The sequence below is a fragment of the Lampetra planeri genome, chromosome 74, assembly GCF_965212315.1.
Source record: "Lampetra planeri chromosome 74, kcLamPlan1.2.h2, whole genome shotgun sequence".
NCBI classification, from domain to species: domain Eukaryota; kingdom Metazoa; phylum Chordata; class Hyperoartia; order Petromyzontiformes; family Petromyzontidae; genus Lampetra; species Lampetra planeri.
Genome location: NC_136179.1, coordinates 3,255,000 through 3,268,621, shown reverse-complemented (window position 1 = coordinate 3,268,621; position 13,622 = coordinate 3,255,000). Strand labels below are relative to the sequence as shown.

The following is a 13,622-nucleotide window of genomic DNA, read 5'->3' as shown; positions in this document are numbered from 1 at the left end:
AATTAAATCTTTTTTGCATGGTTGATAACATCTTTCCAATGATTACTAAGTTTGTACCCATCATCACGGTTGAAATTATGTCTGTGACTTTACCGAAAGAACTAAGAGTATGAATCCTTGCAGTCACGAAAGCTTCAAATCTAGAACTAGTTAATACTGTTATTGTATAGCGTTATAATGTATAGCTCATAGGTTATATTGTTAGAGTTCACAAATTTAGAGTTTACTATAACACTAGTTTACAGTAATTTGTAGATTCTTCAAATGTATATGTGAATGTTTTTAAGTTACCATTGTTGAAGTTCATAATGTTAAAGTTCACAGTGTGAGAATTTACAATGTGAGAGTTTACAATGTGAGAGTATATCCAAGACGTCGATCGATGGCGTTGGTCTGGTAGGTTCGATCATAGTTTTTTTTTTAATCAAAGACGTTATCCCATCACGGGACACCAACATGTTGCCGATATAACAGTAACAGAAGCAACTACAGCAGCTACGAAACCATTCGATGGCAAAGCAGCGACTTCTTCAATCTGAGAGTTTGTGGCCTTGCCCTGTTCTCGTGGGACCCGACACGGATTTGGAAATAATTGCTATAATCATCATCATGTCTGAGCTGGGATGAGCGACTAATGTTTACTTTGTTTAATCATAATTGTGCGTAGGTAAGTGCCATCGGGGCTTAGTGAATACTACTCATGAATGAACTCATACTTCTTTCGGATCGAAATTTGAAATCGTGTTGGTAGAACAAGTCGCCTGCCTTTTCTAGACAAATTGTTATCTTCAAGTGCATTCGTAAATATACTGCTAAAATACACAGCATAGGGAAGGCTGCCTTGTTGGGGAGATGTAGTTTGGGTAAGGCGCTGTGACCGGTTGATGACACGGATTCTGAAACAATGGAGTTAAATACTCGCTGCTTGGCCCCGTCGACAGCAGCGAAGGCTGTCATATACCGCCCCATTTACGAACTCTCCCGACGCAAAGTCGCCTAACTGTCGACACAGCAATTGTGCTCGCCAGGCTGCGTTGTCTCGCGGTTGAAGGGCGATCAGCAGAGCGACGAGCCGAGCGTCCAACGTCATCAAGTTCCCTCTCGAAATGGCATTGAGCTCTGCTTCTGAGCCGCCTTATAACTCCCCCCCTAAGATCCAATCCTTTGTCTTTCAGGATATTTGCATTCGATTGTTAATTTTGGAAGGTACAATATGCATGTATATTAACATACGGAAGGGTAATGTGCCCATTGTGCTTCATGCATGAATATGTAAGTGCATCTCAGTGTGTAAATGTGCGCATATTTTGAATAAATGAAAACAATTGTCCTCGATTTAAAGTGAATGCAGAGAAATTAGCATGTAACTTCATAAAAGGAAGAGAGCGTCCTTCTCGACGAGGGAGTGAAACCCAATAGGTAATATTATTTTTAAATCCTTTATATTAAGTTCACTTGCTTGCTTGCGCGCTTACGACCGTACACATCTTTCAGTCGTTCTTTAACCCACTTCCCGTGATCCAATCGAGTTGACATTTTGCACACAGACTCGTTGTTCGTGACAATTTATTTTCGTGAATTTTTTCCCCCAAAATTTTACACTTTTAAGGAAAAAATAAATTATATTTAATTAGCAATTGCTTAATGGTGGCAGGCAATCATCTGACCCCTAGGTGGCAGCAATCTCAAGCCAGAGGACGAGAGGACTCTAGCCGCCACGCATATAAAGGATTTATAGTGAAAAACTTCGTTTTTACGGGTTAATTTTTACAGCGTTACAATGGATAGGTTGTAGTTCATAGGTTATAATATGTTTCACTATGATAGAGCTTAACATGTGAGAGTATACAATATCAGAGTTGATCAAATGCGACGATCAAGGGCGTCAATCGGGTGAGTTTGGTCAAAGGCTTTAATCAAATGCGTCATCCCATCACGGAACACCACCTCCCTGCCTATATCACAGCAACAGAAGCAACTCCAGCAGCAACAACAGCAGCAACAACAACAGCAGCAACATCACATTTCCAGGGCGACGCAGCTACTTCCGATTCTGCTGCCCAGCTGTTTGTAGTCAGGACCTGCTCTCGCAGGACTGCACACGTCTTTGGAAATGATTGCGATGATCATGTCTGAGCTGAGAATTAAGTCACTCAAGATTACTTAGTTTAACCATAACTTTAGGTAGATTAGTGTCATCGGGGCTCTGTGAATACTACTCATGAATGAAATCACACTCCTGTATGACCGAAATTGTACTAATTTTGGTTGATCGAGTAGAACAAGGCACGTGCCATGTCCAGACGAATTCTTATCAACAACAGTGTCCTTAAACATGATGCTAAAATAAATGTTATCACTGGATTAAACGTGCACCTCTTAACCCCTCCCTCGCATTTACGACTAACGATTTGCATTTTCACATAACATACATTCAAGCACAGAAAAATGCTAATACGACCCTATTGTTATTCTAAAATTTGAATGCGATTCTTGCCATTTACCCCCCACAGTTCACATATCCGACCCCCGGTTAGATTGAACAAATAATTTACATACATATGTGTAGAGTGCGATTTTAATACTTCTAATGAGATTTAAATACCGTACCTCCGTTTATGGTGCTATAAATTATAAAACCAGTTGATATTTTTTTGTCGTTTAATGTTTAGTGTTATTGTCTATAGTGTTATCAATTTACATGTTTTTTAACTGCAGGTGATTCCCGGTATACTTCGGTATTCTGGACCTGAACGTTGCGAAACGATTCATAACGAGGACCTTTCCCCACCAGAGCGCAATCCGCTGATGAAAAGAACTCGGGGCAGCGGGAACACGTGCTTCCATGGGCAGTGGGGGACAGGGCATGGTTGTATTGCCTACAGGTGCCACCGGGAAAATCCAAGTTGCTCCGCCCATGGCGGGGACAGGTAGAGGTCATAGAGGTGGGTGATGTAAAGACAGTGCGTCAACTAAGGGACAAGTGGTGACAACAAGATAGAGAGAGTTCGAGAAGGGAAGGCGAGACCAAGTGTGGGCGGAGGTTCACGCCGAGAATGAGAGGGGGAGGAACGAGGTTTGGGGCTGTGTTGGCTGGTTGCTGTCTCGTCGTCGTCGTTGCTATATCGTGACGCCTGGGGTCTGAAACCGCGTCAAAGGCTAAATAAAAGAACCCTCTGCAGTCTGAGTCCGGAGTCATTACAATTGTAACGACTAGCAGTTGCCGCCCGCTTCGCGGGTGGTGTGTACATGCTTGGTTGGTGGGGAGTTGAAAGTGGCTGGACACAATATACATGTTTTGGTGATTGTTTTATGTTTATTTTTGTGAGATTATATGAATTTTTATGAGACGCTCAATCGAAAATATTAAAGAATGCAAATTATTCAAACTAGCAGTCGCCACCCGCTTCGCGGGCGTTGTGTATATCCTTGGTTGGTGGGGAGTTGAAAGTGGCTGGACACAATAGACATGTTTTGGTGATTGTTTTATGTTTATTTTTGTGAGGTTATATTAATTTTTATGAGACGCTCAATCGACAATATTAAAGAATGCAACTTATTCAAATATAGAATGCAACTTATTGAAATATCTGGCGATACACGATATTCTTCGTGTGCACTCTGTCTTCCTCCTCGTCGTCAGGTCCCTCAATAAGCGCCTTGATGTTGGATCTTGCCGTGACTCGCGATAGTGCCACGTACAGTTGGCCGTGCGAGAAGCATGGCGTTGGTAGATATAATCCCAGGTTGTGAACAGTTTGCCCTTGCGCCTTGTTGATAGTCATCGCGAAGGCTGGGACAATGTGGAACTGTTTGCGCCGAAGTCGAAATGGGAAGTCCTTCGTGTCCAATTCGCGGCGGATATGGTTGTTCTCAAGCAGCGAGTCCAAGACCAAGTGTGGGTACTCGGAAAGCTGCGGGAGGTCGTCAAAGTCCGACAGAGCCATCCCACCTGCCGTGATGCTGCTAATCCTGCAAAATGCACGGGTATAAGTAGTACTAATCACATGCCTGCATTTCCCATATCCCCTCCCTTTCATGCTGCTAATCCTGCATAATGCACGGGTATAAGTAGTACTAATCACATACCTGCATTTCCCATATCCCCTCCTTTTGATGCTGCTAATCCTGCATAATGCACGGGCATAAGTAGTACTAATCACATACCTGCATTTCCCATAAATATGCAACATTCCTCCTGAAATGCAAATTCTTTCGTCAAGGCGCCCTTTCCCCCCCTTCCAACCCAGCTTATATATATGCTCCAAGCACGTGTGCTGTTTCATTTAGACGCTTTCGCCTCGACAGACCTGGTTTTCACCTGATGACGGCTGCTTGCGTTGTGGCCAAACTTCGTGAGAATTATTTTATTATGTTTAATTCTTTTTTATTGTATTACTTCCCTTCTACGTGACATTACCGAAAGAACCAAGAAGAATTACCATTTCTTCTTTTTTGGTTAGCTGGCGGTACTGGTACTCGTAATCGCGAGCCAATTCGTCGTAGAATTTATCCCAGAGAGCCTTTGTATCTGCTGGCATGGAATACAGCAGAATCGTAGCGAAGAGTTGACGAAGCTGGTACGGCATCTGAAAGAGCGAGGCTTCTTCCAGACACGCAACCCATTCGCGATCGCTCTCAAGGTAGCCTGCTCGCATGGCTGCTTCCAGCGGTTTGTTTTATTTTATTCGTAACGCACCATCCATATGCGCTCCACCATCCACCATGGCATGACTATCCACCTTGCATCGCAAAGACACAGCTCCGGTGTGCGTCAGCGTGTGCGCCATCCACAGTGACATTGGTCAGCAATTGCACCGTTCCGATCGCACACAGGTTGGCCCCTGCATCCTCCGTCTGTATGTACACACACAGACAGATGCGCTATGGGGCCACCTATTTTTTTCTTATAAAAAAATATTTTGTTGGTGTTTTTACGTTTACGTATTCCCATTGTGGGTGTTTTACGCATGCCTCAGATTTTTGGGTTCCTCACATATGGTATCAGAGGTGTGGTTCACTCCATTTCTCAATCGAAGAATAACGGGGATCGTTTCAGTTATGACAGCTTTCAGTTAGAAACATTGCATGATCGTATACTAATAATGACAGAATTTGTACCCCAGTGGAGGGCATCCCCCACCCGGCGCTTCTTACCGGTACTGTGAGACTTACAAATCCAGACATCTCCTCCTCCTGAACCTTTCACAATACCCTGTGGTAGTACCATAATCATCTCAACAAAGCGATCACTTTCCAATGCCCATTTTGATCCCGTGAGTTACCCGGGTGGTGTCACACTGTACTCATTGTTTTAGCATGTCGCAAATTCCGTTATGGCTTGTGCAACGGCCAGAGAGTGACAGCGGCGGGGGCCGGGCTGCAACCTTTTTAGACAGTTAATTACATTTCAAAGTGCATGGGATTGGCACTCCAAAACATGATAAATGTACAGTAACGCCAACTGCATCCGTGCCAAACATGATACGCGGACACATGCTGCATATTATGCAACACATGCCCTTACCAGCAGCAGCATGCACAACATCTCAATTACACAACCGAAGTAGACAGCAAGCCGTCCATGGAGACGTGATCAACGTCAATACATAATAATGGTAATAAGCCGGATAAACCGAAAAGTACCCATTGTACCCATCAAACAGTCAGCTGGGTTGCCCCATGGGGGTATTGACCCATGGGCGAAACTGTAGGGGGCGCTACGCAACCCTCCGTGGTTCCGGCAGGTGAAGCTGCCAGCTCAGTCCGCTAAGACTCACTGTATAGCGACCCCTGCCTACTCGTAAGGTAAAGTTGTTTGGGGACTCCACTAATCGCAGCACGCAGCACCCATTTTTTACATAAATAAACGTAATATTAGCGTAACTACCATTCGCACACTTGCATACACACCGCACTCACACAGCGCAGGGTCTGCGCCCACAGTGCACTGCATCACTGCGGCGCAGACTTTGCCAAACCTATGCTATCGCTCTCTTCCGGGCGTGTTAATTATTTATTTTTATCGAATCAAAGTGAGCTGTGGCTTTTTGCCGGCTGTTTTATTTTCATCGAATCAGAGCGAGCTGTTTGGGCGGGTCCGTAAATAAATTAACGTCCAGATACGCACGCAGACGACCAAACCAGCGTAGTTGTTTAAGATGACGCATTATCACAGCTGATCACCGCTGATCACACACTGATCTCCCCCCCCCCCCCCTTGTGAGTGATCTTCAGGGCCGGTATCTCCATCCTGGGTCTGCTCCTCGCCCTCTCGCTGGGACTTCTCTTGTGCTGCTTCTTGAGGACGAGGAAGAGATGGTGGAGGAGGTCGTGGGTGGGTGGATACTCTGAGCTGATGGAGCAGCACCAGCTGGTGAGTCAGTCAGGGTGGGAGGGTGAGTGGGTGGGTGAGTGGGTGGGTGGGTGAGTGGGTGGGTGGGTGAGTGGGTGGGTGGGTGAATGGGTGGATGAGTGAGTGGGTGGGTGAGTGGGTGGGTGAGTGGGTGGGTGAGTGGGTGAGTGGGTGGTTGGGTGAGTGGGTGGGTGAGTGGGTGAGTGGGTGGGTGGTTGGGTGAGTGGGTGGGGGGTGGTTAAGTGGGTGGGTGGGTGAGTGAGTGAGTGAGTGGATAATCTGAGCACCAGCTGTTGAGTCAGTCGGGGTGGGTGGGTGAGTGAGTTAGTAAGTGAGTCGGTGGGTGAGTGGGTGGGTGGGTGAGTGAGTCAGTGGGTGGGTGAGTGGGTGGGTGAGTGAGTGAGTGGGTAAGTGGGTGGGTGGGTGGATGATTGGGTGGGTGAGTGTGGTGGGTGAGTGGGTCGGTGGTAGGGTGAGTGGGTGGGTGAGTGAGTCAGTGAATGGGTGAGTTGGTGGGTGAGTGTGTGGATGTGTGGGTGAGTGTGTGGGTGAATGGGTGATTGTGTGGGTGGGTGGGGTTCACGATGGGCGTGTCGCTGGCTCTGCTCCAATTGGCTGTCGTTCGCAGATGGGCGGCGTTCCTCCTGTAGACCAATCAGAGGCGAGGGGGCGTGGCATCGTGCCCACGGCCCCCGTCCACAAGGGGCGTGGCTTCGAGGCGACCAATGAGGTGCGTGTGCTGCTACTCGCTACTACTGACAGCACTTTCCCCTACAGCCTGCTAGAGGCTACACGGGGAAGCTTTGCATGTGTCTGTATGTAACAGCACTTGCCCCTACATCCTGCTAGAGGCTACCTGGTGGAGCTTTGCCTTTGTCTGTGTGTAACAGCACTTGCCCCTATACCCTGCTAGAGGCTACCTGAGGGAGGTTTGCCTTTGTCTGTGTGTAACAGCACTTGCCCCTACATCCTGCTAGAGGCTACCTGGGGGAGCTTTGCATTGTCTGTGTGTAACAGCACTTCCCCCTATATCCCTGCTAGAGGCTAGCTGGTAAAGCGTTGCCTTTGTCTGTGTGTAACAGCACTTGCCCCTACAGCCCTGTTAGAGGCTACCTGGTAAAGCTTTGCCTTTGTCTGTGTGTAACAGCACTTGCCCCTACATCCCTGCTAGAGGCTACCTTCGGGAACTTTGTCTGTGTCTGTGTGTAACAGCACTTGCCCCTGCAGCCTGCTAGAGGCTGCCTGGGGGAGCTTTGCATTGTCTGTGTGTAACAGCACTTGCCCCTATATCCCTGCTAGAGGCTACCTGGTAAAGCTTTGCCTTTGTCTGTGTGTAACAGCACTTGCCCCTAAATCCCTGCTAGAGGCTACCTGGTAAAGCTTTGCCTTTGTCTGTGTGTAACAGCACTTGCCCCTATATCCCTGCTAGAGGCTACCTGATAAAGCTTTGCCTTTGTCTGTGTGTCTGCAGATTTCACCTCCTCCATACGAGAAGACAGCTCCACTGGATGATTCCCCGCCGCCATATCCAGCTCACAACACGGACTAACCACCTGCGGTGCCACGCGACTCCCTCCCGGTCCCCGCAACTTAAACACGCGACCCGCACGCAGCGCACACACGTAGTGTCCTGGCCGGGGGTTGCCTGGCACATCGGGTTTTAATCCGAAGGGGCCCCTAGAGGGAGAGTCCCACGGTTTCCCGGTGCCAGGAGATTGACCAACCCTCACAGGACAGGTTACAATCCAGTGCCCCTAAATTGGCTTAAAATTGTATGGGCGCAAAAGAAAAGGTGCCCTGGGCCAACCGCAATGAGTTACACACAACATTGTTGGGAGGACGGAGGGTGGAATATTAGGCGTAAAGACCAGACCCTAAGACGCAAACTTCAGGGCACGGGAGAACAATGGGTAAGGGGCTATTTTTATTATTTTATTACTTCCCTTCTACGTGATGACTTTACCGAAAGAACCAAGAAGATAGCGCCGACCTCTGCTTAGCACATTCGCATGCAGCGGCGCGCGCGTGCACGCCACCGCGTTCGTTTTGGTGCTGGTGTACGTGTGGGAGATAACCAGCCAGTTCGCCATGTCCCTCAGAGAGGGACATGGCGTGTGCGTGAGTGCGCGTACGTTCGCTACGTGTATGATAGAGGTGTGCGATCACAACGTGAGTGCTCCGTGGTGAGTGGGTGCCGCGGGGAGCTGTGTGCGGGAGTGCGCGTACGTTCGCTACGTGTCGGATACGGGTGCGCATTGGTAACGTGGTTATTCGACGTGGAGGCGAGTGCCGCACAGGGCTGTAGACGAGCGCACGCTCGCAGCGTGCGAGAGCTGTACGTAGCGGCGTAAAGAGGGGGAGTATGGCGTTTGATTGATGATGCCGTGCGCACGTATGCTCGCAGCGTGGGAGCGCTGCGTGAAGCCGTATGGGTAGGAGCGTCGCGTTCGAAGGCCGGCGAAACCCTAGCGGGTATTAGGGAGGTGGGGTAACATAAACGGAATAGGGGATGATGGCGGGAGAGACCCCGGGGGCCAACGGCCCCCACAGGGTCCTGCGAGAGCAGGTCCCGACTACAAACATCTGGGCGGCAGAATCGGAAGTAGCTGCGTTGCCCTCGAAATGTGATGTTGCTGCTGTTGTTGTTGCTGCTGTTGTTGCTTCTGTTGCTGTGATATAGGCAGGGAAGTGGTGTTCCGTGATGGGATGACGCCTTTGATTAAAGCCTCCGATCAAACTCACCCGATTGATGCCCTTGATCGTCGCGTTTGATCAACTCTGATATTGTAGACTCTCACATGTTAAGCTCTATCATAGTGAAACATAATATTATAACCTATGAACTACAACCTATTGGGTTTCACTCCCTCGTCGAGAAGGCCGCTCTCTTCCTTTTCTAAAGTTACATGCTAATTTCTCTGCATTCACTTTAAATCGAGGACAAAGTTTTTTCCATTAATTCAAAATAAGCGCAAAATTACACACTGAGATGCACTTAAATATTCATGCATGAAGCACAATGGGCACATTACCCTTCGGTATGTTAATAGACATGCGGATTGTGCCTTCCAAAATTAACAATCGAATGCAAATATCCTGAAAGACAAAGGATTAGATCCTAGGGGGGGAGTTATAAGGCGGCTCAGAAGCAGAGCTCAATGCCATTTCGAGAAAGAACTTGATGAGGTTGGACGCTCGACTCGTCGCTCTGCTGATCGCCCTTCAACCGCGAGACAACGCAGCCTGGCGAGCACAATTGCTGTGTCGACAGTTAGGCGACTTCGTTCGGAGAGTTCGTGGCGACATCTTCAGACGGGTTTATATATCGTGAATCTCTAAGTAAGTGTCTATTTTCGCGGATAAAATCTTAAACGTGACCGTCGTCAAATTTACGGGATTTTTTTGCGTCTCGGTTAGACGCGAGTGTCGTTCTTGTTTTAGCAGTTAACAGAATCCAAAACTCGACGCTAAACATCCTTGCGGCCGATAGCGTACTTTTGACTCGATAACACCGCTACTATTACTACGCTCACATGGAGCAAAGACGCTCTCCACAGCCCCACGCACACGGGGGCCAGGAACAATTCAATTGCTCTGTGTGTGGGAAGGCATTTTCATGGTCATCAAGTCTTAAGAGACACCAGAGAACACACACGGGTGAGAAGCCATTCCTGTGCTCTGTGTGTGGGAAAACATTTGCACACTCATCACATCTTCAGAGTCATCAGAGAACACACACGGGCGAGAAGCCATTCCTGTGCCCTGTGTGTGGGAAGACATTTGCACAGTCATCACATCTTCAGAGTCACAAGAAAACACACACAGTCGAGAAGCCGTTCCTGTGCTCTGTGTGTGGGAAGACATTTGCACACAAGTCACACATCAACAGGCATCAGAAGGTCCACAATGATAGGAAACTGAAATCAAAAGCTGAAATTCAAGGTGCTGCAATGAGTCCTGAAGAAGTTTCCACCTTCGATCCCATGCAGTTGGATCCCGAGAGATGGCTGGATGTAATGGAGTGGCTCGAGAGTCAACCAGAGAGCTCGGGGTGACTGAAAAAATGTGATGTCATGTGGCTATACCTTTTAAGCCGTATCGAGTACTTTTGTGTATAATTTTGACCATTTTTGTTTTACAGTTTTTGTGAGTTTAATTACGTGCACAGTGGTGGTTTGTAATGTTATCGGATTACTTGCCGAAGTGGTGTGATGAGCACTGGTTGTGAGAGGGTTCAATTGTAGTCGTTAAGTGTTCCTGTTGAGCTAAAGTTGGAATGCGTCTGGAAGTATATCTTTACTCAACATTTTAAAGTTTTTTTCAAGTATATAGCTTTTTTTGGTTGGTATTAATCGACTTTAGATATACGATTTAAGGATGTACATTGATGACGCGTTCGTTGGATATATGGCCTTGACTTCAACATAGACGCACAGTGAACCAATGTGGTGAACTAATAAGGAAATCATGGGGAATGATACTTTAACGCTTTGGTATTCCTGGAACGGAAATGGTTTGCATTGTACTGGAAATGTGTGAACATAGGACATAATAAATATTCCCTTCGAGTTTTGAAGTAAAAATGATTGCAGATGAATAAAAACGTATTTTTAACAAATGTTTGTCCGTTCTTTATTTTAGAATGTTCCTGGCAAAAACATGTTAAGCGAGTTTCAGGTGGAGGATCTCCGTCACACAAGTGTGCCCTTAACCGGCAGCATCTTTGCTGTCTACCCGATTAACACGTGTTTCTTGAGGGGAAAGGTCCCGTAGTTAATCGTTTCTCAACGTACCAGTCCTTAATCCCGAATTGTGCCGGGGATAAACTGTACTCTATAACATGTAAACTGTAACACTATAAACGATAATACTAAACATAAAACGACTATAACTAGTGTTTTAATTTAGAACGATATGAACGGAGGTAAGGTATTAGAATCTCATTATAAGCAGTAGAATCACAGTGTGGTCTTATTAGAATAGCACTTTGCTCATATGTATGTATAGTGTACGTGCAAGGATCGGATTAAAATCATTACAATTACACTACGGTCGTTATAGAATCACGATTTTCACTGCTGGATGAATGTTACATCTCAATGGTATCGAAGAACAATAGACAGTTTTCTATTCATAAATAAACGCATAAACACATTATAAGCTCATGAGCTTATGAATCGTTACAATTATTATAACAATCACAAATTGTAACAAAGCGAAATTCCCACTAAGCAAAACATCACGCTCACGTGGCGGATTATTTAACAAACTGCAACACTAAAGTGGCAGAACTCAACAAGAAATGCGCACGACAACAAGTTCAACAACAATGGACAAATCCTAAAAACAGACCACACGCACGTTAGTAGCTGTTAGAAGAAGACAACACCTAGCACCTTCAACTTTACACATTGTACAGCCCCAAAGATCCAACTCGAAAATTAGGCGGTATATGACACCATTTGAACTTCCTACTTTCGTTCTCGATTAATGAAGATATTCTTGGCAAATACTATCGCTTTCGCTTGTGACGTACCTCCTAATTATCGCCTCAGGTTCAAAAAAACAAAAAAAATTAATGCGAATTCCTCCATTATTCCAAGCTGCACAATTCAGGGTTGTGGACCGCTTTGAATGCTTCAATGTAATCACAGTAAATGCTTCAGACCACATCAGGACACTCAACCTAGAGCATATTTGAAGCAACGTGATGGGATGGCTAAGAGTTTATTCTAGTGTTAACGATATTTTAGCAATATAGGTAAGTACACTATATGTACTAAGAATTCGTCAACATAGCAGGTGTCTTGTTCTCCGTAATCAACCAAAATTACTACAAATCTTGTCATAAATGAGTGTGAGCTAATTATTCGGTGGTATTCGCTAATCACCGTCACACAAGTCTGCCCTTAACGAGCAGCATCTTGGCTGTCTCCCCATTAACATGTTCCTAGACGCGAATGGCCCCCGTTATAAATCGTTTCGCAGCATTCTGGTCCCTAATCCCGAAGTATACTGGAGATCACCTGTACTCTATAACATGTCAACTGTAACATTATAAACGATAGCACTAAACATTAAACTACTATAAACTGGTTTAATAATTTATTACACCATTAACGGAGGTACGGTAGTAAAATCTCATTGTAAGTATTAGAATAGCACTCTGCTCATAAATATGTATAGTGTATGTTCAATCGAACAGGTTTTTGGGGTTAAATTGCGTAAGTAAAAAATATATTTTGTTAAACCCGCCACGTGAAAATAGTAAGGTTTGTCACTTAAACAGAACATGACAATTCGTTACTAAAGCATGTCTATTCCGGTCACTATTCTTCAATTAGGATTACCGTTGGCACGGCTATTTTAGTACACACAATCGACAGGAAGTACAAGGACAATGGGTTCACTTAATTCGCATGCCTAATGTACGTTGATTATGTGATGCCGTTCAGCAGGCGCCCCATCCCCGACCTCGCCACCACCAAGCAACGGAGCCAACCCCTCGTCCCCCTCACCTCACCTCACATGAACACACCCGCACGCATCCCCCCCCCCCCCCCATAGAGCTGGAAGGGAAGGTCACCTGATTGACCGGTTTTTATCTGAGAAACCCTTATCGGGATTAACTCTCACGGTTTCCGGCAATCAGGGAATTGGACGGCCTCCCCCGACGCTACGTTGCACCGCGGCGCTGCGACCTGCCTTAAGATGGTGTGGCCGCGGCGAGGGGCATTCGGCCACCGCGGTTGAAGCGCATCCCCCACACACACCACCCACGTGTCGACGGGGCAAGCAGGGGAGGGACGGGACAGCATGAGTAGCGGGACCGCAGGGGCTCTTGCGCATAGTCACGGATAGTTGGGATATTACGCTTGAGCGCGCAGGCACCATTGTTAGGGAGGGAAAGGGATTAATTAGAATGTACGCCGCGCAACGCCGCACACTGATTAGCATATCACAGGCGCCCGGAACCGCGGTGCGCGTGCTAGAGGGGCGCGAGCCCATTGTTCAGAGCCGACACCCTTTGAGGTAGGGAGGATAAATAGTGGGCGCAAAGGGGAAATCGGGGTCTCTCACTCCAGCGCGAGGCGACGATACGCAGCTCCAGCCCAGCGACCCGGACGTCCGTGTGACGCACCGAGGTACGCTGCGAGCAGGGGATCAACGGACCGCCGTGAGCACCTAACAGTGAGTAAGGAGGTGAATTATAATCATAGCAGAAAAATCGGGAATAGGCATAAAGGTATCAGCGTGGGCCAGCCTC

At 46.9% G+C, this 13,622-nt stretch overlaps 1 protein-coding gene and 1 long non-coding RNA gene across 2 annotated transcripts in view; both read left to right on the top strand.

The window, feature by feature from the left end:
* Positions 1 to 13,622, top strand: part of LOC144737829 (uncharacterized) — a 54,987-nt gene that overhangs the window by 35,276 nt on the left and 6,089 nt on the right. The window contains exon 3 of the mRNA XM_078620704.1: positions 9,993 to 10,244. Within this exon, the coding sequence (XP_078476830.1) occupies positions 9,993 to 10,244 (252 nt within the window). The remainder of the gene's footprint in view (positions 1 to 9,992; positions 10,245 to 13,622) is intronic.
* LOC144737859 (uncharacterized) lies at positions 6,233 to 8,070 on the top strand. The gene is made up of 3 exons (XR_013589088.1): positions 6,233 to 6,376; positions 6,984 to 7,085; positions 7,827 to 8,070. It is a non-coding gene; the product is annotated as an uncharacterized LOC144737859 (long non-coding RNA).